Below are 27,214 nucleotides of genomic sequence, written 5' to 3' on the forward strand. Positions count from 1 at the left end.
TCTTATGGCTGGAAAGTTCTTACTAACATTTTGTCGGAATCTCCTTTTTCCGCCATCTTAATCCACCTGAATTCTCTGCTCAGCTCTCAAAAAGGAGTAGTGCAGACGAGGGCCGAAGGCGTTTTAAAAATACATTTATTTTTAAAATAAATTTCAAAGATATTAAAATATTTTTAAATAATTTTTTAAAATAAATTTATTTATTTGGTTTTCCAAATTAAAATTCTACAGAGAGATATTAAACATAAATCGTAAAAACAGGATTCTAAGGAATCTCCTGGTCTTGTGGGTCCAATTATTAATCATTTCCTCCTGCATCTTTTATGATGATCCAACTCTTTTACATCTCCATTGTATCTATAATTTGCCCTTAAACAGCAAGTGATATTCCAGTCCTACTAACCATTTTAGCTGTTTACAATGGTCTTTAAGATAAGTTATAAATTTCCCCCATTCCTTGTTAAAATTTTGGTCTTCCTGATTTCTGACTCTTCCGGTCGTTTAGCCATGTCAGCATGGTCCATCAACTTCATTTGCTATTCTTCTCTGGGAGGGACTTTATCTTCTTTCCATCTCTGGATAACTTCTAGGCAGCTTCTGGAGCTTCCTGGTTGCATCTCTCTCTCTCCCCCTCTTTCTCTCCAGGTCTCTGTCACTGCCCGGGACGACGTGCCTTTCTTCGGACCTCCATTGCCCAACCCGGCCGTTTTCCGAAAGGTGAGTTTTCCTGCAGCCGACCAGCTGGGCTTCGACGCTCCTTCCTCCTTCAACTCTAGGCTCTCTTGGTGTCAAGGAAAGTGAAGGAAATTGGGAGTACCTCCCTCTACCCCCTGTGAGCACCATCTGCCAGTGGCGTAGCGTGGGGGGTGCAGGGGGGGCCGGCCGCACCGGGCGCAACATCTGGGGGTTAGGGTTAGGGGGCGCAAATCCACGGGTTAGGGGGCGCAAATTACTTGCCTTGCCCCGGGTGCTGACAACCCACACTACGCCACTGCCATCTGCCATCTGCCACTGCCTGTGAATGAGGCACAGCTGGGTCTCTCCAGACCTCCACCCAACCTAGCCAATCAAGCCTTGGAAGAGGAATCATGTGCAACCACGGCTAACGTACTGAGCCTGGTGCATTCATGACAATACCCTCTTCAGTCTGAGATTGTAATTTAATTACCACATGCAAAATGACCCAGGTTAATTTTATCCAGGGTTAACAGGAGTTGCTTGCAACTTAAAACCTAGGCAGAGAGAGAGAGAGAGAGAGAGGTGTTATGTCTGAATCAGGCCAGAGTGTTTTTCCACGCAGTGTTTTCCAGTTTGGTATTTTCTATCTAGGGGATTAATTTAGGTTGGGATTCAAATGAGTTTTTGTATTCATGGAACAAGATTCTCCCCTCCCTTTGTACAGTGGCAGAGGAACCCTCTCCAGTACCCGGGGCGGGATGCCGAGGGGCGGGGCGAATTGCCCGGTGGTGCACGCGCGACATCCATACGGACTGTGCACGTGCGGCAGCCCATACAAACTGTGAACATGCCCTCGACCGCTCTACAGCTGGGGGGAGGCAGCAGGCCATCTTGTAACACACACCCCAGAGTGGTACCCAGGGCAGGCCACCCCCTCGGCTCCCCCATTCATACTTTGTTTGTTGCCAGAAGCCCTAACTCTGCTCTGGCACATAAGGAGAATTTCCAGAGCAGGTGTATGGGGTACAGTGAGAAAAGAGGGAGGGAAAGCCCTATTTTTTGGGGGGGGTATTATTGGGTTGCTTTTGCTTTTATTATGTATTTTATGTTTTTATATTGTGCTTTTATGTTGTAACCACCCTGAGACCTGCAGGTGTAGGGTGGCATACACATTTAATAAATCATCACCATCATCAGCACTGGGTCATCATTTGCCTTTACCTGTCGTCAGGGAAGGGGCCATAGCTTGGTTGCAGGAATACTTCCTTTGCCTTTGCGGAAGGTCTATGGCATGGGTAGGCAAACTAAGGCCTGGGGGCCGGATCCGGTCCAATCGCCTTCTAAATCCGGCCCGTGGTAGAATCTATCCTTTTATTTAAAATGCATCTCTGGGTTATTTGGGGGGCCTGCCTGGTGTTTTTACATGAGTAGAAGGTGCGCTTTTATTTAAAATGCATCTCTGGCTTATTTGTGGGGCATAGGGATTCGTTCATATTTTTTTTCCAAAATATAATCCCCCCCCCACGAGGTCTGAGGGACAGTGGACTGGCCCCCCGCTGAAAAAGTTTGCTGACCCCTGGTCTATGGGCTCAGTCAGGGATGGCGGGAGTTGCGTTCCATTTCCCATCTTCCCGTTTTCCTTGCTCAGGGCCCCGACTTCCAAGAATTCCTCCTGACGAAGCTGATCAACGCCGAGTACGCCTGCTACAAGGCGGAGAAGTTTGCCAAACTGGAGGTGAGGAGCTGCTCAGCTGGCAGGGGTTCCACTGCTTCCTGCCAACTTCCGGGTGGGGGCAGGATTGGGCTAGTCTACACCTCCCCGCCCGCCTCTCCTCCAAGCTTTCCCCATCCCTCTCTCCGACCAGCCCTAAACCCCACCCCGGTTCCCTCCTGGCTGCAGGAGCGCACGCGAACAGCTCTGTTGGAGACCCTCTACGAGGAGCTACACCTCAACAGCCAGTCCATGATGGGCCTTGGGGGAGATGAGGACAAGATGGAGAACGGCAGCGGGAGCAGCGGGGGCTTCTTCGAGTCCTTCAAGGTGGGTGCGTGTGAGCAGGGGCTGTCCGTGAGGTAGATGCCTCAGGTGGTGGAATCCAAGGAGTGGCTCTGTGGGCCTCTCCCCCCCAGAGAAGAAGCGGCTGCATCAGCTTCTATGTCTGGCAAGATACCACAAAGGTCTCTCCTCTAGAGAGATCTTGCCGGAAGCCGCAGCTAAATGAAGCTCAGCGGAGGCAGCAAGGGGTGTGCGCATGGCGCATGGCACACGCACAGAGCAGCACTTTACCATGTTGCCCCAAGCTGTGAGACAGGATGCGTCACCCCCACCTGTGCGAGAGAGGTGTGGGGAGCAGGTGACGTCACCCAGGGTTGAGAGGCACCCCCCCCAATGCCTCGTTTGGGGCACGGGGATTTCCACACATGGTCGCTAGCTTTGGCCGGCGGTCCCCAAAATTTTGGGGGCCCCCACTGCCCCCTTGGTTCCATAAGTATGTCCCTATAACCTTCTACCCCATCAGAAGCATTACGATAAAATCCAATACAGTTGTACCTCGGCTCCCGAACGCCTTGGGAGTTGAGCGTTTTGGCTCCTGAACGATTGAAAACTGGAAATGAGCATTCCGGTTTTTGAACGTTCTTTCGGAAGCCAGATGTCCGATGGGGCTTCCAATTGGCTGCAGGAGCTTCCTGCAGCCAATCCGAAGCCGCACTTTGGAAGTTGAATGTTTCTGAAGTCAAATGGACTTCCGGAATGGATTCTGTTCAACTTCCGAGGTACAACTGTACAGTGATGGTTGACTGCATGTGTTTTCCTAATCCAGCTATTTGAGTTGATTAATTCAATGCAACCGATCACCTGGTTCCTGTCATACTAGATATTGCACAAGAAATATTTTTGCGCGTTCTTGCTAATCCAAACAAAAGGGCAAAAGAAATTCGTAGCATGAAATTATTGCACGTCAAAGTGCAAGTAGATAAATAGGTACCGCTCCGGTGGGAAGGTAAACGGCGTTTCCGTGCGCTGCTCTGGTTCGCCAGAAGTGGCTTAGTCATGCTGGCCACATGACCCGCAAGCTGTACACCGGCTCCCTTGGTCAATAAAGCGAGATGAGCGCCACAACCCCAGAGTCGTCCGCGACTGGACCTAATGGTCAGGGGTCCCTTTACCTTTAAGCTGCAGAAGCTTTCCCTCGCCACAGATGTATGGCAACTACTTTGCAATAAAATCAATAGCTGTTACCAGTCTTCTCACCACTCTGAACCCTTAACAGCATCTTTAGTTAGAGCCAGGGATGTCCCCTACCTGAAACTCTGGTGGGGAGTCATTATAATATTGAACTAGGTAGCCCCAAGGAGGTTGGCACCATACGAGGCAGCGTCCTCTTTATAGCTGCCTTTTTTGTTCACAACCATGAGAACTAGGAACTTGTCGCCTTTTTTCGTAGGAGGAGGGGGGAAGGGCCACAGCTCAGTGTCAGAACACCTTCTTTGCATGCCGAAGGCCCCAGGTTAACAATCCTCAAAGGTAGCATCTCCAACTAGGGCTGCCTCTAAAAACCCTGACTGGGAGTGGCCGCCAAGACCATATAACACTGGTCTTGAAAGGCCTACATTGGCTCCCAGTACATTTCCGAGCACAATTCAAAGTGTTGGTGCTGACCTTTAAAGCCCTAAACGGCCTCAGTCCAGTATATCTGAAGGAGTGTCTCCACCTCCATCATTCTGCCCGGACACTGAGGTCCAGCACCGAGGGCCTTCTGGCGGTTCCCTCATTGCGAGAAGTGATGTTACAGGGAACCAGACAGAGGGCCTTCTCGGTAGTGGCACCCGCCCTGTGGAACGCCCTCCCACCAGATGTCAAAGAGAACAACAACTACCAGACTTTTAGAAGACATCTGAAGGCAGCCCTGTTTAGGGAAGCTTTTAATGTTTGATGTATCACAGTATTTTAATATTTTTTTGGAAGCCGCCCAGAGTGGCCAGGGAAGCCCAGCCAGATGGGTGGGGTATAAATAATCTATTATTATTATTATTATTATTATTATTATTATTATTATTATTATTATTATCCGTTGCTGCCGGTCAGTGTAGACAATCCCTGAGCTACATGGGCTCTCCCTATAAAACAGGCTGCAGTCTACCTGCGTCACACTGAATTTCATCCTAGGATCATAGCACTGCAGCTAAAGAATTACGAAGTTTCGGCGGGCGGGCGGGAATATCTGAGTCTGGGCAAAGGCCTCCCACTCCCCCAGCCTGACCCCTCTCAATTCCCTGCCCCATTGCCCAAGGGCTGTAGGGCCGGGAGCCTGGCTGCGAGGGTGAAGAGGGAGCGGCTCCGGTGACACGACATCCCTTTCCCCCCTTTGCAGCGGGTGATCCGCAGCCGTAGCCAGTCGATGGATGCCATGGGGCTCAGCGGCAAGAGGCAGAACACCGTCTCCACCAGCCACAGCGGGAGTTTCGGCCACAACAACCCCGACATCGCCAAAGCCGCAGGCATAGTGAGTACCCCCCCCTCCCCAAATCCCCTGGTTTCCTCCCGAGTCCCTGAATTCCCCACCCCACCCTTCTCCTCTCCCGCCACATCTCCTCCTCCCTAGTAACTCCTGCCCCTTCTTGACCTAGCCGCTCTGGACGCTTCATTCCTCCCCCTCCTTATCTGTGCCCCCCCATTAAAAGTCATTCCCCGGGTTGACCTTCCCGCCCCCTTGCTTCCTGCGCTGAGCTCCCTCGAAACGAGTTCATTAATAACCGGCGAAGTTTGCCAGCTCCTCACTCATTCAACAATGCATCACCACTTTGGGGAGTGAAATTGACTGGACCAGATTGCAAACAGGCTTTTCTCCCCACCCTTCCCCTCCCGAAAGTGAAATTGACTGGACCAGGAGCTCCTGGTTATCTGGTCCAGTCAAATTCATTCTTGAAGCGGGAGCAGGGAGGAGTTGCTTATGAAGTGGTCCAGTCAATTTCACATGTGTACACCCTACTTTGACCATTATGGACTTCTGCAAGGGCCTTGGCTCGGTAGGAATGCTATCCTGGAGTCATAGAATCATAGAATATAGAGTTGGAAAGGACCATGGGGGGTCATTTAGTTCAACCCCCTGCAGTGCAGGATTTTTTTGCCCACCATGGGGCTCGAACCCATGACCCCCAGATTAAGAGCCTTGTGCTCTACCGACTGAGCTACCTGCTTTGTGTGCAGAAGGCCCCCAGGCTCAATCCCCTGCAAGCATCTTCAGGTAGGGCTGGGAATGTCAAACCCTAGAAAGCTGCTGCCAGTCAGAGCAGACAGTACTGAGCGAGGTGGACCCCAAAAGTCTGGCTTAGTACAACAGTCCATGCAAAGAGCAGCCATTAAGAATGAAGGGGGAGGGGAAGGGACAGACTAATTGTGCTTCTCCTCCCAGCCACCCCTGCACTGAGGTTTCCATAAATCCATTTGGCCCTCCCAAGCAGTCAGTTCTCATTGGGCCTAGCAGCAAAGTCATGGCCAAGAGCAGGCACACTCTGGCTGCGGCGCTTGCGAGTGGCCAGTAGGTGGCGCTCGCACTCCAGAGCTGGGGCAAAGTTAAGAAATGAAAACAGCTGGGAGTCTTGCTTGGAAAGACCATGGTATTTCCATGCAGCCCACCACCACAAAAAATAAAATAAAAATGAGCAGGCGGGGGCGGCCTGTTTGGTTCTTATTTTAGATCCAGAGACCTAAGGTTTGCACGTTCCGTTGCTCTGAGCCGATCGGCACAAGATAACCTTAGGCACATGCGGCCCCCGCCTCCCTTTCATGTACTTGCAATCGCTAACTCAAGTGCGTGTACCTCCGAAAGGGTGCAAAAGTCCAATTATTCCTCCTCCCGTCTGGGCTGCAAGGACGGCAAGCTGCGGGGTGGGGGGTGGGCCTGGAGCTATGTGGTCACCGCCACGTCCCTCCCCTAGCTGCAGAAGAGGTGGGTACAGGGGGAAGACGCTTGGCACTTTCATCCTACAGTGCCCTGGTTAGGAACGGGGGGGGGGGAGTTTTGACCCTCCAGATGCTACAGAGCTCCAACTCCCATCATCCCTTGCGGTGGCTCCTCTTCTGCTAGTAAAGTGTGGGTCTTACAGTGGCTCTGGGTGCCCCACTCCTGTCATATTGCAGCGGGGTTGGACGCGGGTGGCACTGTGGTCTAAACCACAGAGCCTAGGGCTTGCCGATCAGAAGGTCGGCGGTTCGAATCCCCGCCACGGGGTGAGCTCCCGTTGCTCGGTCCCTGCTCCTGCCAACCTAGCAGTTCAAAAGCACATCAAAGTGCAAGTAGATAAATAGGTACCGCTCCGGCGGGAAGGTAAACGGTGTTTCCGTGTGCTGCTCTGGTTCGCCACAAGCGGCTTGGTCATGCTGGCCACATGACCCGGAAGCTGTCTGCGGACAAACGCCAGCTCCCTCAGCCTATAGAGCGAGATGAGCGTTGCAACCCCAGAGTCGTCCGCGATTGGACTTAACGGTCAGGGGTCCCTTTACCTTTACCTGGACTCTTATTCTTATTCTTCTTTGGTGATCCCTCATAGCTGGGTAAGATTGTCTTCTATAAACACGGTTTTAACCGCAAGTCCATAAGTGACTGTGGAGGCCAATTCTAGATCCACACATCCTTCCACAGTGCGAACATAGGTTTCCGGGCAGGAGTTGATCACGGCGAGGGTTTGCCAAGCGTGCCTTCCTCTTAGCACGTTTCTCCCTTGCGTCCTGAGTTCGAGCGTCTTCAAAGCCCATGACACCTTTGGTAAAGGCTGTTCTCCCATAGGAGCACTCGCAGGCCAGTGTTCCCCAGTTGTCAGCGTTGATACTACATGTTTTTTAGATTTGCCTTGAGAGAGTCTTTAAACTCCTCAACTCTACAATCTTATGATATATGACCCCAGGCCAGGGGCCATGTTGTTTGGAGCTCATGGAAGTTGGGAGTCCAACCTGGAGGGCCAAATCTTCCCCGTCCCTCAACTAGACTGTTACTTGACCCTTCACTGCCCAGACCAATTTCCATCACAGCTCTGCCTTCCTCTAATGTAGAGATGGAGAATCTCTGGCTTTTCAGCTGAGCTTTGACTCCCCAGCTGGTGGCAGGGGCTGATGCGAGATGTACCGTATTTTTTGCTCTATAAGACACACTTTTCCCCCTTCAAAAATTAAGGGGAAATGTGTGTGCGTCTTATGGAGCAAATGCAGGCTCCTTGGCTTCAGCGATAGCAACGCGAAGACTCCTAAGCGCAGAGGGAGAGCTCTGCCTGAAGCCCCCGGAGATAGCTGCCTGAAGCCCCCCGGAGCGCAGCGGGAGTTTGCGCTGCGCTCCGGGGGCTTCAGGCAGCTATCCGCAAGCCTTGGGAGCGCAGCAGGAGTTCCCACTGTGCTCCGAAGGCTTGCAGATAGCTGCCTGAAGCCTGGAGAGCGAGAGGGGTCGGTGCACACCGATCCCTCTTGCTCTCCAGGCTTCGCTTCGCTGGAGAGGCGCTGCACAGTTTTCCCTCTCTGCGCAGCGCCCCTTCAGCGAAGCGGGAGGAGAAATGGAAGGGGCTCCATTTCTCCTGCCGCTTTGCTGAAGGGGCGCTGAGCAGAGATGGGGAGAATTCCCCCCCCCCGTTCTCCCCCTCCTATGGTCCGGTGCGTCCTATAGAGCGAAAGATACGGTACCGGTAGTTCAGCAGTCTCTGGAGGGCCCAAGATTCCCGGCCATTTTTTCCTAGCGGTTGGGGTGGGTGGGTAGCCCAGCTTAGTAGCCGACCGGAGTCCTACGGAGGCACTGTGAACAAGGGCGCTAGGATCAGGTGGAAGGCTGGATGGGCACAGATCAGGAGGAGGAGCTTGGCATATGGGGTGGAAAAGCTGCCGTATTCCACACAATACCCGCAGCTGCTCCCCATTGCAGACTGCCGGCAAAATCCAGCCAACGCAACCCCCCCCCAAAAAAATTGCTATTCATACCCCAAACTGACCTGCTGTGACCCAACACGGGGTCCCCCCAAATTGCAGCATTTTGCTCCCTGCTTTCTACCCGTGCCATGGCCGATTCCATGCCCACCCCCTCCATCCGGGGACCCCGGCATAGCTGTCAACTTTCCCCTTTTCTTGCGAGGAATCCTATTCGGAATAAGGGAATTTCCCTTTAAAAAGGGGGAAAGTTGACAGCTATGGGCCCCGGCCCGCCTTTGAGCTTTAGCCATTGTTATGATGACCTGGCACCATTTTGTTTTGCATGACCTCTCTCTTTCTTTCTTTCTCTTTCTCTCTCATTCCTTTGTTCCCCCTCCCTTTCCTCTCCCTGTCCTTTTCTTCTTCTTCTGCGCTCTCTCTGCCCGCTTACCACAGTCATTGCTTGTCCCCGGAAAAACGCCAACTAGGTACGGACGACGAGGCAGCGCCATAGGCATAGGAACCATAGAAGAGGTGGCTAGTTTCTCTCTCTCTCTCTCTCTTGGTGTCTCTCTCACTGCCTCTTGCCCTGTGGCTGCCCCCTACCCCTCTCCTGCATGTTGGAGGGGCACACCCCACCCCTGGTACTCCCCATCGTCCCTCTAGACCTCCGGTGGGGGCTGGGGTGCAGGAGGGAACACCCAAGTTAATAATTATTGCTCCCTCCTGCAAAAGTATTTTGGTGAAACCGAAAGCTTGCTCACTACTGGATAGCTTTTCAGTCGGTCCTAATAAAGGAGCACTGCTACCGCTGCTGTTTTGATTTTACTTATGTTTTAATCATCTTTCCGGGGGGGGGAGCAATTATGTATTTTTCACCCCATAGGGCGCACCGGCCCATAGGGCGCACCTAGTTTTTTTGGGGGGAAATAAAGGGGAAAAAATATTTTTTCCCCCCCAGGCGCGGGGCTGGGGCGGGGGAAGCCCGAGCTTCCCCCGACCCTAGCCCCCAGAACAGGCTGCTATCCGCAAGCCTAGGGAGCCTGGCGGGAAGTTGTGCCGGTCTCCCCAGGCTTGCGGATATCTGCCCGAAGCCCACTTCGCGCCGGGCTCCCACGACTTGCCGAGAGCTTCCTGAAGCCCGGGGCGCACTCAGCTGCTATCCGCAAGCCTAGGGAGCCCAGCGGGAACTCCCGTGAGCTCCCAAGGCTTGCGGATAGCTTTCTGAAGCCTGGAGAGCGAGAGGGGTCGGTACACACCGACCCCTCTCGCTCTTCAGGCTTCAGCGAAAGCCTGCATTCGCCTCATAGGACGCACACACATTCCCCCTTCATTTTTGGAGGGGGGAAAGTGCGTCCTATAGGGCGAAAAATACAATAACAACGATTTCTCAAAACAGGATGACAGTACCAAAGCTGTATTGCTATTGTTGTTGTTGCCATAATTATCCCACCCTCCTTCTGAATCAGATAAGGGGAACCTTCTCGGGAGGGCCTTCTCGGTAGTGGCACCCACCCTGTGGAACGCCCTCCCACCAGATGTCAAGGAAATAAACAGCTATCAGACTTTTAGAAGACATCTGAAGGCAACACTGTCTCGGGAAATGTTTAATATCTAATGTTTTGCCATTTTTTATGTGCTGTAAGCCACCCAGAGTGGTATAAAAATATTATTATTATTATTGTTATTATTATTATTATTATTATTATTATTATTATTATTATTATTATTATTATTATTATTTGTTGCTGAAACTACAGTTCCCATAGGGATTGCCCACCCTCTGCTAGCGATGGAGGGAGCTGTAGTTCAGCAACATCAGGGTGGACCAAAGGTTCTCCACGCCTGCTGTGTAGGAACCCAGTCTCCCAAGTTTTTCTTGTTAAAAATAAATAACTGAATAAAAGGATTTTGTGAGCTGATGGTGGTGTGAGGAGGATGCCAGCCCCACAGAGCAGTGGCGTAGTGTGGGTTGTCAGCACCCGGGGCAAGTAATTTGCGCCCCCTAACCCGTGGATTTGCGCCCCCTAACGCTAACCCCCAGATGTTGCGCCCGGTGTGGCCGGCCCCCCCCTGCACCCCCCACGCTACGCCACTGCCACAGAGCACACTTGTGCCCACCTTGCCATGCTTTTCCATTCACTTGAGCCACACTCGCCCCATCCATCCAGCCTGACCCTGACCCTTCCTCTTTCCCGCAACCGGGGAGTTCCCCTTTATAAAAGGAGGCACTCTGCTGCGCACAAAGTGAAGTCTGGATCCGTCTTGCATGACTCCCTGTTTCCCCACCTCAAAAGTGTCACAGAGGGTGCTAAAAGATTTGTAGCTGCCTTTGCAGATCCTTCTCCGTATATTCTGCACTGAGCATTACCCATATGCCTTTACTCAAGGATGTTGGGTTGCAGGGACTAGCCTTCATTGGCCCCGGACTGGCTGAAGCAGAGAGAGACAGCCATCTACATTGCAGCCTTAAACAGGTTAAAATTACAGTGGTACCTTGGTTCTCAAACTTAATCCTTTCCGGAAGTCCGTTCCGAAACCAAAGCGTTCCAAAACCAAGGCGCGTTTCCCCATAGAAAGTAATGCAAAACGGATTAACCCATTCCAGACTTTTAAAAACAACCCCTAAAGCAGCCATTGAACATGAATTTTACTATCTAACGAGACCATTGATCCATAAAATGAAAGCAATAATCAATATACAGTGGTACCTTGGGTTACAGACGCTTCAGGTTACAGACTCTGTTAACCCAGAAATAGTACCTTGGGTTAAGAACTTTGCTTCAGGGTGAGAACAGAAATCGCACGGGGGCAGTGCGGCAGCAGCAGGAGGCCCCATTAGTTAAAGTGGTACCTCAGGTTAAGAATGGACCTCCAGAACAAATTAAGTTCGTAACCCAAGGTACCACTGTACTGTACTATAAAATAAATAAGACAGTATTGTAGATGATAAAAAGTTAAAATTAATTTTTTTCCCCTTACCTGCACTGATGATAGTCATTGTTTGGATGGGGGGCTTTTATCCATTTCCGCAGTCACTCCATCAATCGATCAGGAGCTGAACTGGGTTCCACACAGTCACAAAAACAAATGAACCGGAAAAGCCTCAAAAAACAAAAATGCAAAATAAACAGCAAAAACAAAAGCGCCACACTTAATCCATTCCGGAAGTCCGTTTGACTTCCGAAATGTTCGAAAACCAAGGCAAAGCTTCTGAGTGGTGCAGGCGCTCCAGAAACAATAGCCTACAGCCGCGCCAGACGTTTGGCTTCTGAAAAATGTTCCAAAACCGGAACACTTACTTCCAGGTTTTCTGCGTTTGAGAACCAAGGTACCATTGTAGTTCCCGTGGCTCCCACGCCAGGGAGCCGTGGGAACTGTAGTTCTGGGAGATTACCGTTTTGGGTTCCCTGCTGGAAAACATCCCTACCTATGACTCTAGCGTAGAAACACCTGCAAAGGCCTGTGCTGGTGGCACCCTCTTGCCCACAAGCTCCTACCATACCTCCGTTTCTACGGCAGCCATTTTGTGGTGGCCAACTCGGTCCCAGTCGCTTGCCCTTTTTGCACCCTTCTCTGCCAGTGCCCTGCTCCCCTCTTTTTACGAGCGCATTGCCAAGTTTCTCTTTCTCTCTGCCTGATGGGCTTGCCTCTCTTCCAGTCCCTGATAGTCCCTGGAAAGAGCCCGACAAGGAAGAAATCTGGGCCCTTCAGCTCCCGGCGGAGCAGCGCCATCGGGATTGAGAACATCCAGGAGGTGCAGGAGAAAAGGTGGGGCGCAGGGGGGGGGGGGGCAAGTGAGGTGGAAGGGATGGAGGTGGGCAGTTTTGCTTCTTCTTCTAATTTACTAACAGATTCTTCTCATCTTGTCATTTTCTTAACTGTTTTTTAATCTAAACCTTGAGATTTATTTATTTTTTGTCCAAAAGTTCATCCAGGTTGCACTTTCCAAAGCAATACGAGAACCGCAACACAAAACCAACATTTAAAATTTGGTTGCGATTTCTGCATTGCAGCGGGTTGCACTACATGACCCTCCAAGTCCCTTCCAGCTCTGCAAATCTATGAAATCTGCAATTCTCCGCATTTCGCAAGGCAGTTCTCCAGCCAAGTAATGTGTACAGATATATTCTGCATATATACAGAGAACACAGCAGACAAAATTCATTGCGTTAGGAGACGTCCCTTTGCAAAAATGTGTATATTGGGCAGAATTGTGTACAAACGTGTGTATTTTAGGAGAAATTCACACTAACTGCTGTGCCAACTTTTAAATGCCCAGTGAAAGCTTTTCTATGCTATACAGGCAATTAAGAAAGCAGTGGAACCTCAGTTTTCGAACGTAATCCATTCCAGAAGACTGTTCTGAGTTCCGAAACGTTCGAAAACCGAGGCTCAAAGGGAAGTCTGCAAATTCAATAGAAAATGGAAGCAATTACTTCTGGGTTTTCCAGCTTCCGAAACGTTCAGCTTCCGAGATGCTTGAAAACTGAGGTTCCACTGTACATCCTTCCGCAATATTTAAATTATGCCCTTTTAATAACTTTTAAATACTGTTTTCTTATTGCACAGTTTTACAGTTTACTGCTGTAAACTGCTACGATGCTTTTTAATGACGTAGTCATTAAATATTTTTATTTTTTAAAAACCCCACAACTTTTCCAAAGCAATAAAAGTTCCCAAACGTGGAGAACTGAGCTTAAGAGTGCAAAAAATGAGAAATTGAGGAGGGGTCCCAAAATTGACAGTGACTGTTTGCCTACTGCTAAATCCAGCAATGCTCCCATCAGCATCACATGTGGGAGTGGCAACCAAGCCCTCCTCCCCACTCCCAAATTCTTTTGACTTGACCAGCAAAGCCAGCTGTATGTGCCCCACAGGGAAAGCCCCACCGGGACCCAGAAGACTCCGGACAGCGGCCATGTATCTCAGGAACCCAAGTCTGAGAACTCATCCAATCAGAGCTCTCCAGAGATGCCCACCACCAAGAACAGGTTGGCACATGTCTATTGGCATAAGGTTGGCTTGTTGGGGACGACAGGAGGGAAGCGTTGTTTCTCCTGTACTTGGGTCTTAGTGGGGGCTTCCAGTCAGGGCATCTGAATGGCCACTGCGAGAAAAGGCCTGACCCAGATGGAAGGCTCTTCTGCTGTTCTTAGGTTCTTCATGCAGTGGGACGCAGGTGGCGCTGTGGTCTAAACCACTGAGCCTCTTGGACTTGCCAATCGGAAGGTTGGCGGTTCGAATCCCCGCAACTGGGGGAGCTCTGCCCCAGCTCCTGCCAACCTAGCAGTTCAAAAGCATGCTAGTACAAGGAGATACCGTATTTTTCACTCTATAAGATGCACTTTTCCCCTCCTAAAAAGTAGAGGGAAATGTGTGTGCGTCTTATGGAGCGAATGCAGGCGGGTGGCTCTGCTCAGTGCTCCCTTTAAAGAGCCGCGTGGAGCGTGTGTGCGGCTCTTGGGGGCTTTTCCCCAAGGAGGGAGAAAGGCTGCCCTTCTCCCTCGGGGAAAAGCCCCCAAGAGCCGCGCACACACTCTGCACGCTCTTTAAAGGGAGCGCAGCTCTTAGGGAAACCTTAGCCGCGCGTAGCCTCTCCCGGGCAGCGGAATGAAGGCTCCCCTTGCCCGGGAGAGGCTGCGCGCAGCTTAGGAAGAAGCCAGGACAGCCAGTGGGTTCGCAGCTAGGTGCTGCTTATGGTCTGGTGCGTCTTATAGAGCAAAAAATACGGTAAATAGGTACCACTGTGGCGGGAAGGTAAACGGTGTTTCCGTGCGCTCTGGTTTCTGTCACGGTGTCGCGTTGCACCAGAAGCGGTTTAGTCCTGCTGGCCACATGACCCAGAAAGCTGTCTGTGGACAAACGCCGGCTCCCTCGGCCTGAAGGTGAGACAAGCGCCACAACCTCATAGTAATGCTTTGGTACCACTGTGTGAGGGAATTATGCACAGTCAACTCCTGAACCAGATTGCCTTGGCAGATCATGACGGATCACTGTCTTAGTTCTCGATGGGCCTTCTTTCTCTCTCTCCTTGCAGACCAGATCCTGTAGCCCCCAAACCAGACGCCCTGCGTGATTTCTCGCGTTCCTCCTCCAGCGCTAGCAGCTTTGGCAGCGTGGCAGAAGAGCAGGAGGGGGGCCACGACGAAGACACCGGCATGGTAAGAGGGTCTCGATGGGCCAGAGCTCAGTACATGCGGGGAAGCTGCAATGGCGCTCCCAGCTGTTAAGGCTCAACAAAGCCCCGCTGCCCCTCCGGCTCATGAGGAGACCCTCCTTGGACCCCGAAGAGGATGTCCTCTTCAGATTCTGGGGTGGGTCTCCTCGCAAGCCACTGGGACTCTCCAGGCGGCTCCCCATCTCCAGGCTCCACTTCTTGGTTCCCGGCACCGCATGGTGTGCGTGGTTGCGCACAAATGCATAATGCATAAATGGGGAGTTGCTTGGTTTTAAGCACTGTGTACAGTGGTGCCCCGCAAGACGAATGCCTCGCCATTTTTTTTCACTTCCCCCCTTTTTCTAAGCCGCTAATAGCCGCTAAACCGCTAATAGCGCTAAGCCGCTAAGCCGCTAATAGGGTTGCTTCGCTAGACGAAGAGACTCGCGGAACGGATTATTTTCGTCTTGCGAGGCACCACTGTACAGTGGTGCCCCGCAAGACGAATGCCTCGCAAGACGGAAAACTCGCTAGACGAAAGAGTTTTCCGTTTTGGAGGTGCTTCGTAAAACGAATTTCCTATGGGCTTGCTTCGCAAGACGAAAATGTCTTGCGAGTTCCTGCTGGGTTTTTTTCCTTCCCCCCCCCTTTTTCTAAGCCGCTAAGCCGCTTATCAGCTGATCCGATCAGCAGATAAGCCGCTAAAAGCCGCTAAAAGCCGCTAAAAGCTTTCAATGGGCTTGCTTCGCAAGACGAAAAAACCGCTAGACGAAGAGAATCACAGAACGGATTCTTTTCGTCTTGCGAGGCACCACTGTACTTGTAAAGTTGTCAGTAAGCACTTGATTTACCGTATTGGCCTGAATATAAGCTGCACTCTTTTTTTCCAAATTCCGACCGTGAAGAATTAAAAGGGCGGCTTAAATCTGCGACCTTACGAAAATTGGCTTTTACGATATCGCTGCTGAAACAGACAAGCGGTAAAACGTAACCAAAAAATGTTTTATTGCCGATTTGCGAGCTTGAGACTGTTCATTTGCCATTTATGGGTGCGAGTGCCTGCGGAATTGTAGCAACTGAATAGCGATTTTAGCGATTGTAGGGTAACTTGCGGGCTTGCGAGAGCAAAGGCTTAAATTACAATTCTACCAACCGCAGCGATTTTCAGCCTGTAACCCAATTTTAAGGGAGTGGCTTATATCTGGGTATTGCTGCCCCCACCCTTGAATTCTAAAGGTGCGGCTTATTTGCAAGTGCTGCTTATATTCGGACCAATACGGTATATTGTTTATTAAGAATAGTGCAGTAATTTCCCTTCTGTCTTCAGTCAAAGCAGCCGCTATGAAGAAATTATCTTAACACTCTAGACTGAGCTATACCCTGTGGATGGGAGATTAATAACATTTTTCAAGTCTGTTTTGCTGCCATGTGGATAACCGCAGACAAGGCTTAACATCTGTTCATGCATTTGTCCTGGAAGGCAACACTTTGCGATGGGTAATTGTTTTAAACGTTCATAATAAATGAATAAAAAAGTAAGAACTGAGATCGCAGGGAAATGGACTGGAGAACGCACAGGTAGCGAGAGTTCTGTTACGACAAGGATGTTTGCAGAATAAATGCCATTGGTTACAGGTGATAAAACTTGGCAGTGCTTCTCTCCCACTCCCGTGCCATAGAAAAGGCCGACACTTGGCTACCCGGCCCCTTCTCCCACACCCACCAACACTGTGTCTTCCTTTTTGTGTCCACCCCCCCCAGGAGAGCCAGTCCTCATCAGGCACCCCCCACAAGCGGGACTCCTTTATGTACAGTACCTGGCTGGATGACAGCCTCAGCAACACCAGCGAGGGCAGCTCACCAGGTAACGGATTCCACTTTAACACCCCTCTCCGTTCTGCCCTGTACAGTCCTTGCCTTGTCCACTGCAACACCCCTGCGAGGTGGGCCATGCAACCCCCATTTTGCTTGCGTCAATCAGCATTAATCACCACTTAATTATCTCTGTCGACAGAGTCTCGACAGAGACGACTAACCAGCCGTGTTGCCTCCCCGGAAGTCCTTAGTGCTCATATCTTCTAATGTACAGTGGTACCTCGGGTTAAGAACTTAATTCGTTCCGGAGGTCCGTTCTTAACCTGAAACTGTTCTTAACCTGAGGTACCAGTTTAGCTAATGGGGCCTCCTGCTGCTGCCGCGCTGCCACCACATGATTTCTGTTCTCATCCTGAAGCAAAGTTCTTAACCCAAGGTACTATTTCTGGGTTTGCGGAATCTCTAATCTGAAGCGTCTGTAACCCGAGGTACCACTGTACACATTTTTGGCAAGCTAAATTTTTGGCATTTTTGGCCCAACCCTTCCTCTCAGCCTAGCCTATCTCACAGGATTACCGTGCGGATTAATTGAGCTTTTTCTCCAAGGTGGGATATAAGTGCAATAAATAAAACAAATAAATGAAATTCACATTTTATGCTAGTCCTACTCAAAGGAGACCCATTGAATATGATGGACGTGGCTGACTTTGATTCATTAATTTCTGGGTGTCTGCTCCAAGTAGGACTTATTTGGATTAATTTCCATATGATACGTTCATTAATGTCTGTATGTTGGTGCCCATTTTCCCCAATATATATTGATTTATTCTTTGCATTCATGTCTCACCTTTTCCTTCCTCCCCCCCCACAAAGGAGCTCTTTATTTAATCCCTACAACGACCCTGTGGTGTAGGTTAGGCTGAGAGGCAATGGCTGGCCCCCAAGACCACTGAGTGAGCTTCATGGCTGTGTGGGCAATTTGAACCCTGGTCTCCCAGGTCCTTCATTACTCTAGCTCTTTGGCTGGAGAGCTGAATTTGGAGAAGAGCAAAACCCAGAGAATAGCTGTGTTTTCCTTTCACGCATTGCTGAATTAGGTAGGCCCGTTCTTAAAATGCAAACCAGACCGAATTTCTCCACTGCTCCCATCCGGCTTTAATTAATCAACGCTAACGAAAAGGAAGCCTACAGGTCTCTCTGTGTGTTATATGTTACCACCAGATGTTAACAGGTCCTGATGCTGCTGTGCTTGCCTCTCCCTTCTTCCCATCTGTTCTTCATCTCCCCTAAGGCACGGAGCTCATTGGCCTGCGTCATCGCGCTTCCTTTCCCAGGGATGGGGGAAGATGTTCTGCTCACGAATCAAAGCATCCTTTGCCTGCCTCTTGCTCTCCTCTTATTCTAAGGTTGCCAGGTTTTTTTCAAAGAATCCAGGGCCACTTTTTTTTAAAAAAAAAAAAAGAGAGGGGAAAAAAAAGTAATATCTTCTCTTCTGTGGTCTCCTCTGTCGCACGGCCCTCCTCTGGGCCTCAGCCTGTTCTCTTGAAGTTCTAGCCGCCATGGAGTAGGCTCGGGTCGGGCCTGGGCTCAGCCACGTGTCCTTGCCCTCCCGGTGCCCTCCTGCCTCTCCTTCTTGGCGGCAGCGGCGTGGCAAGGTCAGGGCTCCCCTCTTTTTTCTCCTTCCTCTTTCTCTCTCTTCCTTCTCCTTTTCCCTCCTTCTCCCTGCTTCATCTCCAGGGGTTTTACTGGCCATGGAGCACCCGCTGGCCAGGTGGCCAGGTGGCCAGGCGCTCTCTCTCCCTGCTTGATTTGGGTTGTGGGAGAGGAGTCAGCGATTCCCCCAGTTGACGCACCGGGTGTCCCCGGTTCCCTCTTTGCAGTTGCAGCAGCAGTCTCAGCAGGCCGGAGCCAGCCTGGTAGCGCAGTTGGCTCTGGATGGATTCAGGAGCTGCTCGCTGCCATGGCACCCACCATTTTGCCTCTCCGGAAGTCCCCATATGATGTGTCTTGTGCCGTTGAACCAATCACGCAACATTCATTCCCCACTAATAAATCTGCAACACTTAAAATATAAATCCGGGGACATTAAATGAAATCCGGGGACGGATTTTGTCCGAGGAAAGATTTGTAAATCCGGGGACTGTCCCCGGGAAACGGGGACGTCTGGTCGCCATATCTTATTCTGGAAGATCAATGCCAACTGACCATGCTGGTTTTGCTCTGCTGTCACACTTTAAGGCAGCGATGCTTCTGAATACCCGTAGCTGGAAACCGCAGGAGGAGAGTTGCTCTTGCACTCGGGTCCTCTGTGTGGACTTCCTGTAGGGCAGAAGTCTTCAACCTCTTTTAGTCCACAGCTCCCTTGACCAACTGCGTTCTTTCTGCGGCACCCCTGTGAGGCTCAGGAGCCCAGTTAGGTCACACCTTGCCTCCCGAGCTGCCAGCCTCTTGCCCTTTTTTCAAACACCTTCCCTTGTGGAGTGTTCCCTAGGTCTCCTCTCCTCTCCCCTCTCCTTGGGAGTCCTCCAGGCAGCAGCCGCAGCCACCCCAGGTCTCTGAGCCACCTCAGCTCCTGCCAGCCAGCTCTTCTCTCTCTTTGGCGATCCCTCGTAGCCGAGTAAGATTGTCTTCCATAAACACGGTTTTAACAGTGAGTCCGTAAGTGACTTTGGAGGCCAGTTCTGGATCCACACGTCCTTCCACAGTGGGGACGTAGGTTTCCAGGCGGGAGTTGATCACGGCGAGGGTTTGCCAAGCGTGCCTTCCTCTTTGAACGTTTCTCCCTTTCATCCTGAGTTCAAGTGTCTTCAGAGCCCATGTTTCCTTTGGTAAAGACTATTCTCCAATTGGAGCGCTCGCAGGCCAGTGTTTCCCAGTTGTCGGTGTTTATCCTTCATTTTTTAAAGATTCTTCTTGAGACAGTCTTTAAACCTCTTTTGTTGACCACCAGCATTACGCTTTCCATTTTTAAGTTCGGAATAGAGTAGTTGCTTTGGAAGACGATAATCAGGCATCCGCCCAACATGACCAGTCCAACGAAGTTGATGTTGAAGAATCATTGCTTCGACCCCTGGCCACCCCCAGAGGGACCATTTGCCTGCGGAGCTTGAAGCCGGGGATGCTGCAACAAGCAGCCGTGCAAGCCTTTGGGAGGCAGAGACGCAAGAGGGCGTCTGAGGAGGGAGGGAAGGAAAGAGGGACAGAGGCCAGTGTTGCCTCTGACCATCATTCAAGGCATGCAACATGGCACACTGGTTAAAAATCACTGCCGTAGGGGAATCCGGTTGGCCACTGTGAGAGCACGATGGGCCCCCATTTATTTATTTTTTTAAAAAAAGATATTTATTAAAGTTTCCAATTTTTTGCAAACAAAAAGAAAAAAGCAAACATAAAAAAGTTAAAAACACATACATTTCACAACTTATTTTCTCATAACATATTTCCCTGACCTCCTCATACCTCCCCTTCTTGTATATCCAGTTCAAATTATTTGTGCAGCAAATCCATATCTCAAAGCATTACAGCTTTAAAAGAAAAGAAAAACAAGAAAACACCTTGTTTTCTCTCCAACATCTTAGGCTATTATAACCTTAAATTCTTACTTATAAAAAGAAAACCATTTTATCATATTCCTTTGTACCATTACAGCTAGAAACCACTTAATTTCAATCCAACATCATTCAACATTCCTTAATTTTACAGTATTTTTGTAAATAGTCCTTAAATTTTTTCCAATCTTCTTCTGCCGACTCTTCTCCCTGGTCACGGATTCTGCCAGTCATTTCTGCCAGTCCCATACAGTCAATCAGCTTCATCTGCCATTCTTCCAAAGTGGGCAAGTCTTGCATCTTCCAATACTTTGCAATAAGTATTCTTGCTGCTGTTGTAGCATACATAAAGGAAGTTCTATCCTTTTTTAACACCAACTGGTCGACCATGCCCAAGAGAAAAGCCTCTGGTTTCTTCGAGAGGGTATATTTAAATACCTTTTTCAGTTCATTATAAATCATTTCCCAGAAAGCCTTAATCCTTGGGCACGTCCACCAAAGGTGGAAAAATGTACCTTCATTTTCTTTACATTTCCAACATTTGTTATCGGGCAAAGATGGGCCCCCATTTAGACTCTTCCTGGTAAAGGCTATACTTAAGTTGTTATTTCCTCCCCTGTCCCATTCTCCATCTTTCCAGGCCCTTCTCGCTCTCCGCAGCCAGACCCCAGGAAATCTACGGACCCCTCTTGTCCAGAAATAAAAATCCAGCTGGAACAGTCCGAGCGACAACCTCCCCACCTGGTGAGTGTGTGTGAGGGCCAAGTTTTGCCGCAAACCCAGTCTTCCAGTTGCAGGGTAGAGGCCTACGAGTGTCTGAAGCCGGGATATGGGAGGAGGCGAATAGGAGGCAGTGGCATAAGGTGGGGATGTGGATTATTTTCCTGTGGGTGCATTAGGAAAAGGACACCCTTCTGGTGTCTGTGGGACAGGGGCTGATCTTGGAGATTAAAGCAATGGCTGACACATACAATCAACACAAAGTTAAACTACGGAACTCCCTCCCACCGGATGCAGTGGTGGCCACCAACCTGAATGGCTTTAAAACAGGGTTAGACAAATTCAAGAGCTATCGATGGCTACCATCCACAATGGCTCTGCCTCCACTGTCGGCGGCAGCTGTGCTTCTGAATCCTGGTTGCTGAAAACCACTGGAGGGGAGAGTGTTGCTCTTGACCTGAATCCCGCTTACTGGTATTGCATAACGGGCAACTGTTCAACCACTGTGGGAACAGGATGCTAGACTAGTTGGACTATTAGCCTGATACAGCAGCCGGGCTTTTTTATGTCCTTATGGAACCTCCGGGTTCAGAGGCAGTCTATCTAGATTTCTAGCTTCTTAGGGGTATTTGGCCACTGTGGCAACAGGATGCCGGACCAAATGGACCGTTGGCCTTCATATGTTCTTAAGCAAGAATTGATACCCATGGAAAAGTGTGTCAGTGGGCAGAAGGCACGAGGATTAGGGCAGGCTGGGAGGAGGTCGTGGGGCTCTGCCACCGAGGTTTCCCCCTTGCACGAGCTGATCCGTTCTGTGGTTTCCCTCGACTCCCCTTGCACGTGGCCTTAATGTTCTCTTCCTTTCTGTGTGTCCCCCACAGAGCTGCTAGCCCTCCCTGCCCAGCCTCCGTGGATGCCTCTCCCCACAAGGTCAGACCCTCTTTCGCGTCTCGGGGTTCACCCTGGCTCCCAATGCACTGAGCAAGCCAGCAGGCTTTGGGCAAGTCTTCCCTCTCAGAGCAAGACCTAGATTGCTCCAAGTCGTAAAAGGGGAAGGAGGACTGCTTCTTGCCTTGGTGGGGCTGGCATTTCCTGCCCCAAAGAACCCTGCCCCTCCCCAGGGGCACCCCATAAACACCCAGCCCCTTCCTTTGTGCCACCCTCTTGTGATGACCATGTGCACATAAGGCATGTTCTCTAACTTAACCCTTTTCCTCCATGTTTCCTGCCCTCCACCCCATCCCACCCCCCAAAATAGCTCCAAATAGCTCATTGGTTTTTAAACAGAGGTTGGAAGGCCACCTGCCAGGGATTTTTAGCTGTGATCTCTTCATGGCGGGGGGGGGGTCAGACTAGATGTCCCTTGGAGCCTCTTCCAGTTCTACAGCCCTGGGATTCTATTACCCTATTCCTTGTGGTCTCCACCCCTCTGCTCCCTTCTCCCCAATTGACCCCCAGTCTTCCAATCCCGTTCCCCATCCTGAAAGGGTGAGGATGCCTTTAGGGGGACAAGTACAGTGGATGCTTGGGTTGTGAACGTGATCTGTGCGGGATGCACGTTCGCAACTGCGTCTGCGCATCTGAGCACGCACGGGTTGCAATTCGGCACTTCTGCGCATGCGCAAAGCGCGATTTAGAGTTTCTGTGCATGTGTGACTGCTGAAACCCGGAAGTAACCCGTTCCAGTACTTCCGGGTTTCAGCAGTCTGCAACCTGAAAAAGGCAACCTGAAGCGGCTGTAACCCGAGGTATGACTGTACTGTGTTTCCCATCTTTCCCAAACTGACTTCCTCCTCTTCCTAATCTGCCCTTCCCCTACAGCACACGGCGAAGAAGCACAAGCTGAGGGAATTGCGGAAGGCCCCCATCTTCGTCACGGCACAAGACTACTGCCCGGCCAGCAAAGCTGACCTGCCCAAGCCGCCGTCTTAAGCAAGCAGCTGCCTCCCCCATCTCTCCTCTTTTGGCAGGGCAGCAAGGCATGCTGGGACTGGCCAGGCCTTGAGAAGAGGCTCTCGAGGTCCCTGCCTAATCCCCGTCCCCTCCATGAGCTGTGCTCGACACCCCCCTGTCTCACCCCATTATTAGCTCTGTCCCTCCGTGGACGACATCTCGCAGCCAGCAGTGATGCCTGCCAGGCCCAACTGTGAAGCCAAGATGAGGACGTGGCGCTCTTTGAATCAAAACATGGACAATCACCCACCCACATCCAGATTCCCCCAGCCCTTTTCTGCGGCGGAGATGTCTGTTTCGCTTGTCTCTAGAAGCAAGGGGCTGCGGGGTGGCTCTGCGGCTCTCCCATCGCCATCAAACTACCTTGGGAGAGGGAAACCAACGTAGAAAACAAACCAAGAGCTCAGCAGTCTGGGTGCTTCGAGGGCACCTAAGGAAGGGGAGAGCTCCAGATTGGGAGCTTGGAGAGAAAAACGAAACCTTGGGAAGATTCTCCAGCATTTCGGCACACCGGGGGAGCGGAACCGGAGACCCTGCTCCGGAAGCACTGTGGCCGTGGAGTCTAAGCTGTTTTGTGGTTCGCTAGAGGCTGGGACAGATCAACCACTCCTCTCTCCGTTTGTATAACAGCCATGCTCCCTGTTCCTGTATATATATCCTGCCATCAGCTGCTCTCCATCAGAAGTGGCACTGTGAATCCCGGAATCCCGCCCCCCTCTCTCTCTACAGCTGAGCCTTGCTGTTGTGCTCATCCACACAGTCCGAAATCCTTTCTTTCCTAGTGGCACATCTGGCAATAACGGGAGCCAGGGCAGAATCGGAGGCGGCGTCCGGGTAACTTTGCAGAAGGGTTCCCAAATATACGAACCCCCAAGACGGGGTGGATTGGCAGGGCTTGGGGGAACCCTCGTCCTCCCAGGCAACACATGACTCTCTCTCGTTTTTTCTCGAAGTTTATCCCAAAGAATAATTGACAATTGACTCTTTATTTATTTTTTTGTTGCCGCAGGACAGCTAACGTCCAAGGCACTTAGAAGAACAGCCAGTGAACTGCTTATGTCCCATTTATCTCTCTTTTTTGGTGGGGGAGCAGCAGCCCGTTCCACAATAACACCCTCCTCTTTGCATGCTGCGTGTCGTCTCTTCATCAAGAAAAACCAGATAGAGCCAGACAGAGGTTGCCCTAAACAAAGGGATATGGGGTAGGGTTTGCATCGCCAACCCTAATGGGAGTTTATTACTCGTGGCAGGACACTCCAAGCTGTCTTTGCATTGTTCCCTCTAAACTACGGCCAGTCTGCATCCATGCTGTACAGTTTTTCGGGGTGGGAGTGGGGATGCAATGTTCCCTTGCAACCCCCTTTCCTGGCTCTCGTCTCCTGAACCTGCCAATGTGCAGGACCAGGGAAAAACATGTGCCCGGATCCCAAAGTACTTAATTTCAACTCGCCTTCTTGTGACTAGATAAATCCTGTGAACGTCTGGGCCCATTTGCCATCTGTGTCACGTGTGTGTGTGTGTGTGTGTGTGTGTGTGTGTGTGTGTCCCCTTCCCTCCCATCCTGCCGTCCTCTGTTTTTGTTACTTTATTTTTTAAAGATGCACAAAAATCCATGAATTAATGTTCAGGAACTAAGGTTTCCTTCTCTCTCTCTCTCTCTCTCTCTCTCTCTCTCTCTCTTAATTTTTAAGCTCCGAGGTTGTGTTGGTGTTTCCAGTGACCTATGTATAAAAAAAAGAGACAAAAATGAAAAATCTATTTATCGCTATTGTAAGAAGACTCTATTTGTAAAATGCTTTTTAAGATATACAGGCTGTAAAATAAAACGAGAAATCCGTGCATTTCAATCAGTGACAGAGTTGGTGGGGCCTTGTGCACTGTGTGTGTTTGTGGGGAGAGGGCAGGTGTGGGGAGTGAAACCTACTTATTTATTTTATTTCACCAAAAAAATAACGTGCCACTTGTTAGTAAAAAAAATTTGTTTAAGTCCTCAAGGTGGTTAACAAAAAAAGATTAAAAACTATGGAATTATCAGTTAAAGACAAGGATTTAAAAGTAGAATTGAAATCATCGATAAGCTTAAAAAAATATTAAAACGCATGCCAACATTCTACAGTGTGTTTGCCTAAGCAAAATTGTCTTTAGCCGACCCTAAAATCACAGCAAAGGCGCTTGCCTAATGTCAATAGGCAGGGAGTTCCAAAGTGAGGCTGCTGCCACGCTTAAAGATTGGTTCCTTACAAAGGCAGAATGGGCATTTCCTGGCAACTGTTACAGGGCTTGTTCTGCACTTCCAAAGGGTTTGATGAGATTTTGCTGGGTTGCCACAAAGAGAGCTTTGTCGCTGCAAACCAAAAGCTCCGCTTAGTCAAGCAGCCAACTTTGGAAGTCCAAAGGGGAAGCTGGGGGTGGTCACCATTCCCCATGGTTTGTCTTTTGGGGATTATTATTATTATTATTATTAATAATAATAATAATACCCCACCCATCTGGCTGGGTTTCCCCAGCCACTCTAGGCGGCTCCCAATAGAATATTAAAAACAGAATAAAACACCATACATTAAAAACTTCCCTAACCAGGGCTGCCTTCAGATGTCTTCTAAAAGTCAGATAGTTGTTTATTTCCTTGACATCTGACGGGACGGCTTTCCACAGGGCGGGCGCCACTACCGAGTAGGCCCTCTGCCTGGTTCCCTGTTACTTTACTTCTCACAGTGAGGGAGCCACCAGAAGACCCACGGAGCTGGACCTCTGTGTCTGGACTGAATGATGGGGGTGGAGATGCTCCTTCAGGTATACTGGGCCGAGGCAGTTTAGGGCTTTCAAGAACAGCACCAACACTTTGAATTGTGCTTGGAAACATACTGGGAGCCAATGCAGATCTCTCAGGACCAGTGTTATATGGTCTTGGCGGCCACTCCCAGTCACAAGTCTAGTTGCCGCATTCTGGATTAGTTGCAGTTTCCGGGTCACCCCACGTAGAGCGCATTGCAGTAGTCCAAGCGGGAGATAACTAGAGCATGCACCACTCTTGCAAGACAGTCTGCGGGCAGGTAGAAAGAGTGCCTCTGAGCATATGAAGTGTGCAACATCACACACACCTTTAGTATGTATTTATTATGCATTCATACATAAGACATTACAGTAATGTTCCTTGAACTTGTGTCCTCTTGCACCATCACCCCAGGGTTACAATGGTCCTTCGTGTCCCTTCCATGACACTGGGGTGGTTGTATTCACCTGGGCTGAAGGTGCAAATTGTAGTCCCCAAACACCTGGATGGTAAAGGCTGGTTTGGGAAAGACCAGTTAGCCTCAAGGCAGCAGGAGGTGGGGAGAGACGCCTTTGGCCACCCCCAGGACTGAACCTCAACCAGCCAAGGTGCAAAAAAGCAGAAGGAGCCTGCCGAAACTTTCAAACCTTGACAACGCAGCAAGCAATTGAAAGGCGTCACTCAGGTAAGCAATGAGCCCAGCAGTGGGGCTAGGCAAAAGTGAGTGGGATTTTACCTGTGCAAAGTAGGCTAGTTTATACAGACATCCATCCCTCTCCAAGGAAGGGGCATGATTTTATTTGAATTTTAAAGTCAGTTTATTTTCAAAACATTCCATCAATACTGATTTATGAATTTTGCACATAACTGAAGGTGCACAGTTTTTTCCCCTTTTAATTATTTTTATTTTGACAAAGTAATAATCACAAATAAACAAGAATAAAAAATGTACACCCTACTCCCAAGACCATTCCATTCCATTGTAACTATCCAACCTCCCAAAATTCCAACACCTCTTGCGATGGTTTGGAACCCTGAAAATCATTCTAAACGAGTTGCTTTATAGATGATTTTGAATGGGTTTCCCTCTTGTCGTTTCCTGTGCTTGGGCTCCCTTAGGTGGGATGTAAATTCAGAGCTGAATTCAAAGTAGTGTTAAAGGGATCCGACTGTCAACACAGAGATTACCCTCTGCTGGTTGGGGAGGGAGTCCCGCTGGATTATTGGAACTGCTGGCTCCTGTTAATGCGACTATTTAGCTGAATTCAGCACTTAATAAATAAGATAAATAATAAATACTTGAGGCTATGACTAGGGAGGCATATGGAGAGTCCCCAAAGGAATGGGGTATACCTATATACTAAATAAATTTCAGCTGGAATTTCAGCCATCCTCCACCCCCACTGCCTTTACTCAGACATACACAGGAGCCCTTGAGCTTCCGTAACCAAGATGAAGTCAGGCAGGACCTCAAGGGGCTTGCCGTTTAATAAGATCGCAAAAGGGTCTTGTGACCATTTCCAAGAAGTTAAATGTGTGTTTAACCTGTTGCGGCGAAATCGTGGGCATGGGAAGCTTTTGTGATCAGATGAACTAAATCATGGGTACGCAAACTAAGGCCAGAGGGCCGGATCTGGCCCAATCACCTTCTAAATCTGGCCTGTGGATGGTCCAGGAAT

At 50.0% G+C, this 27,214-nt stretch overlaps 2 protein-coding genes across 8 annotated transcripts in view; one reads left to right on the plus strand and one right to left on the minus strand.

Annotated features, from left to right (window-relative positions):
* LOC308591898 (uncharacterized protein) overlaps nt 1-15,332 on the minus strand; it is a 192,073-nt gene extending 176,741 nt beyond the window's left edge. Inside the window, exon 1 of the mRNA XM_081203029.1 lies at nt 15,205-15,332. The gene's annotated coding sequence lies outside the window, so the exon portion shown is untranslated. The remainder of the gene's footprint in view (nt 1-15,204) is intronic.
* Nucleotides 1-24,620, plus strand: part of RAP1GAP (RAP1 GTPase activating protein) — a 115,748-nt gene extending 91,128 nt beyond the window's left edge. For 4 of the 7 annotated variants that reach the window (XM_081203007.1, XM_081203006.1, XM_081203003.1 and 1 more), the window contains 12 exons: nt 646-717; nt 2,327-2,413; nt 2,579-2,719; nt 5,052-5,183; nt 9,023-9,100; nt 12,228-12,337; nt 13,447-13,560; nt 14,607-14,730; nt 16,488-16,590; nt 20,730-20,833; nt 21,691-21,739; nt 22,631-24,620. In XM_081203007.1, the coding sequence (XP_081059133.1) occupies nt 646-717; nt 2,327-2,413; nt 2,579-2,719; nt 5,052-5,183; nt 9,023-9,100; nt 12,228-12,337; nt 13,447-13,560; nt 14,607-14,730; nt 16,488-16,590; nt 20,730-20,833; nt 21,691-21,699 (1,074 nt within the window). In that variant the 3' untranslated portion in view covers nt 21,700-21,739; nt 22,631-24,620. The remainder of the gene's footprint in view (nt 1-645; nt 718-2,326; nt 2,414-2,578; nt 2,720-5,051; nt 5,184-9,022; nt 9,101-12,227; nt 12,338-13,446; nt 13,561-14,606; nt 14,731-16,487; nt 16,591-20,729; nt 20,834-21,690; nt 21,740-22,630) is intronic. The other 3 variants (XR_014010297.1, XM_081203008.1, XM_081203004.1) reach the window with 3 other exon arrangements.
* Nucleotides 24,621-27,214: the final 2,594 nt, after the last annotated feature.

This window comes from Podarcis bocagei (assembly GCF_964188305.1).
Source record: "Podarcis bocagei genome assembly, chromosome: 7".
NCBI classification, from domain to species: domain Eukaryota; kingdom Metazoa; phylum Chordata; class Lepidosauria; order Squamata; family Lacertidae; genus Podarcis; species Podarcis bocagei.